This window comes from Octopus bimaculoides, chromosome 17 (assembly GCF_001194135.2).
Source record: "Octopus bimaculoides isolate UCB-OBI-ISO-001 chromosome 17, ASM119413v2, whole genome shotgun sequence".
Lineage (NCBI taxonomy): Eukaryota > Metazoa > Mollusca > Cephalopoda > Octopoda > Octopodidae > Octopus > Octopus bimaculoides.
Window position 1 is genome coordinate 45,987,312 of NC_068997.1, and position 3,521 is coordinate 45,990,832.

Genomic DNA, 3,521 nt, shown 5'->3' on the forward strand with positions numbered 1-3,521 from the left:
ATATATATATATATATACACATATATATTGGGTTATCAGAGGAGAACGTTCTAGATGCAATCTCATGATCATCCATAATCGAAGGGGTTCTTTACCCTTTACCCTACATATATATATATAGGGAAGCTTTGTATCTTGTCATCAGCAAGATATCTGCTCATGTCATTCTATCATACTTTCATATCCCTTAGTGCTATACCCTACTCAGTTGAGACGGGAGGGATCTTGTCTTACAGGTACTTGGTGACCTCACCAGTGCTGGTGTCATTTAGAATGCACCTAGTACACTCTGTGTACACTTTACTCAATTGGTTTATTGACCAATTGAGGAAATGTTGTGGGCCGAGGCTAGTTGATTACATTGCCCCCAATGTTTCACTAGTTCTGAATTTATCGACTCTGAAAGGATGAAAGGCAAAGTCAACCCTGGTAGAATTTGAACTTTGAACATGAAGATAGACAAAATGCTGCTAAGCATTTTGTCTGGCATGCTAACGATTCTGTCAGCTCACCACCTTACACACACACACACACACACAGACACACACACACACACACACAGAGTAATAATGATAATCCTTTCTACTAAGGGCACAAGGCCTGAAATTTGGGGGAGGGGACTACTTGATTATATCAACCCCAGGGTTCCACTGGTACTTAATTTATTGACCCCGAAAGGATGAAAGGCAAAGTTGACCTTGGAGGAATTTTAACTCATAACATGGCAACAGGTGAAATACCGCTAAGCATTTCGTCCAGCATGCTAATAGTTCTGCCAGCTTACCGCCTTACACAACAATAATAATAATAATAATAATAATAATAATAATAATAATAATAATAATAATAATAAAACTGAGCAAGTATAAAGATCTTGAAATAGAAATTGGCAAAATGTGGAACCTGAAGACTAAAAACAATACCTGTTGTCATAGGTGCCCTAGGAACGATAGCAAAAGGGGCTGATTGCTACCTAGCTCAGATACCAGGAAACCCCAAAATGGCAGAAATTCAAAAGATAGTGCTCATGGGAACTGCCCATATCCTACGCAAAATACTTTCTATGTAATCTCAAGTTTTAAAACAAACATAATTTTCTTGTTTTCTTAAACATTCTCTAGAACAATACTTTGTGCAAAACCAAATACATGGCACCCTAGACATAACACCATGAACTTCTTACTTGTTGTCTCTTGGGGTCTCTGGGTGAGACTTGGAGCCAACTTGTACAAATGCAAAGTAAGAGCCAAACATGAAATAATAATAATAATAATAATAATAATAATAATCCAACATACATAATTCAAACAGGCATAGTATTTTTCTTTTTAGTAGTAGTAGCAACAGTACATGATTTTTATTATAATAATTTCTGTTATATATAATTATATGACAATAAAAGCATTTATACATATAATTTATAGAAATATTTTAATCGAAAAATCTTTAAAGTTAGTTAATTTATTTAATTAACTGTAATAGGGTTGCTACTTCGATATCAAAATTTCCTAAAATAAAAGTAAAGTGAAAATAAACCCTTGATTAGATGACAACTAATTCATTTGGTGATTTGACAAGCATGGCAGCCACAGTACCACCAAGCGATTGCAATATTCATATTCAAAATAAGCGTTCCAATGTTTATACTTCACGTCTGTTTTTAATAATGTATAGCAATTAATATCGGTTGTATTATGTCCTCGTAAAAACTCCTTCTTTGCCTGTTTTTTTAGAGTGTGTGTGTGGAGAGAGAGAGAGAGAGAGAGAGAGAGAGAAAAGATGTGAAATTGTGTGTTGAATTCTGAGTATTATGAAGCATATGGAAATATGTGTTGATTTATGCACCTGTGTGTGTGTGTGTCTGTGTGTGTGTGTGTGTACCAGGCAACCCGTTGACAAATCACACAAGAGTGCTGAACTAGTTATTGATAACCCTGTAAACGCAGCACTGTAGGGTAGCGTTCTCGCACTGGAAGGCATTTCTGCCTGTCGATAAAAATGGAATTTATCTTGTTTGAGATTTCTTTCTCTAAACACATCCTTGTGTCTTGCAGGTTCTTGAGAGAATTCTGAGCTTCCATCAGTTTTTTTTGCAGGGTTGTTATGGAAGTGTTAATTTCATCAACTTCTTGGATTAATCTAGATATTAAAAAAAAAAGAGAGAAAAAATTAGAAAAATTCTGAATTTATACTATCATCATCATCATTACCATAATTATTGTTATGACTTCGGCAGTTTGAGTACCTCATCGCCAATAATGTTATGACAACGTTGGGGTGTGCACAAGGGTGTAGGAATAGTATTATCCAAATAAATATTTGGACATGGTTATCTAGGATATTCTTTTCACAGAATTAATATGTTCACATAGAATGTGCTCCATACTGCGCCAAAAATAGGTGCAATATTAAACTAGCACAGTAATCCAATACGAACAACTAATGCTGTCACCTGCTGACTGTGAACTCCAATAGTTCTTTATTTTATTGAAATGCCTCAGTCCACTTTTAGTGACGTGGGGGTGGTCAGGATCCTTTCACAGCAATCATTATCATCATCATTTAACACTCACTTTTCCATACTTGCAGATGAACAGTCAGATAGAATTTGTTGAAGCAGATTTTCTACAGCTGGATGCTCTTCCTGTTGCTGACCCCCCCCCCCCCACACTTATTTCCAAGAAGTGCAATATTTTCTCATGACCAGACCTGTTTTTCAAGGTGTACTAAAAACAGACAACCTCCCTTCTTTGATTATGTTCATTTACAACGACCATGTGATGTCTAGACACAAACATGCACAAACATATACACACACACATATATTTATATATTGTATTTTTTTGTGTGTGTGTGCTTGTGCATTTATGTATGTACTTATGTGTATATATATTTGTATATATGCAGGCATGGCTGTGTGATAAGAAGTTTGCTTCTCAATCACATGGTCTACAGCATGGCACCTTGGGTAAGTGTCTTCTACTATAGAGGGAAACTGAAAGAAGCTCATATTTGAGAAACATCATATATCTTGGTACGGAAGTAAGTTAACTTTTAACAAACATACCCAATTTGGATGCCGTCTCTACACAGCTCAACTCCAGGACGGCGGGACCTTGCATCAAGGCGGGTTTGAACAACTTTTAGAGGATCTTCCTTGTCCCTGATAGCCTTCTGCAGATTTTCTATATTTTTCTCTTCATCAGCAATTTCTTGGCATACCTGGACAAAAAAAAAAAAAATCAACACCATTTTTCGGATCTATTTTAAAACGGGGGCCACAGTATTTTCTTAACGAAACACTTTGAAACTTGGAACACTGGTAGAATGTGTCATATAAAACATCTTTTTCTCTTAGTCTTCTTAAAAAAAAAAAGAAATCCCTAAGTTATTCCATGTTAAAGCTGTCGTATTTCTGTAATTTCAACCAATCACTGACGTCCATTCAGCCAATATACATTAAGTGCCGACTACATAAACAAACGATTCTGAAACAATTCTATCGGTGATAAAATTATTAT

At 35.7% G+C, this 3,521-nt stretch overlaps 1 protein-coding gene across 1 annotated transcript in view; it reads right to left on the bottom strand.

The window, feature by feature from the left end:
- Window positions 1-1,317: 1,317 nt before the first annotated feature.
- The window catches only part of LOC106879421 (tektin-4), a 12,849-nt gene continuing 10,645 nt past the window's right edge, over window positions 1,318-3,521 (bottom strand). The window contains exons 6-7 of the mRNA XM_014928976.2: window positions 3,068-3,222; window positions 1,318-2,139 (exon numbers count right to left, since the gene is read on the bottom strand). Of these exons, the coding sequence (XP_014784462.1) occupies window positions 1,923-2,139; window positions 3,068-3,222 (372 nt within the window). The 3' untranslated portion in view covers window positions 1,318-1,922. The remainder of the gene's footprint in view (window positions 2,140-3,067; window positions 3,223-3,521) is intronic.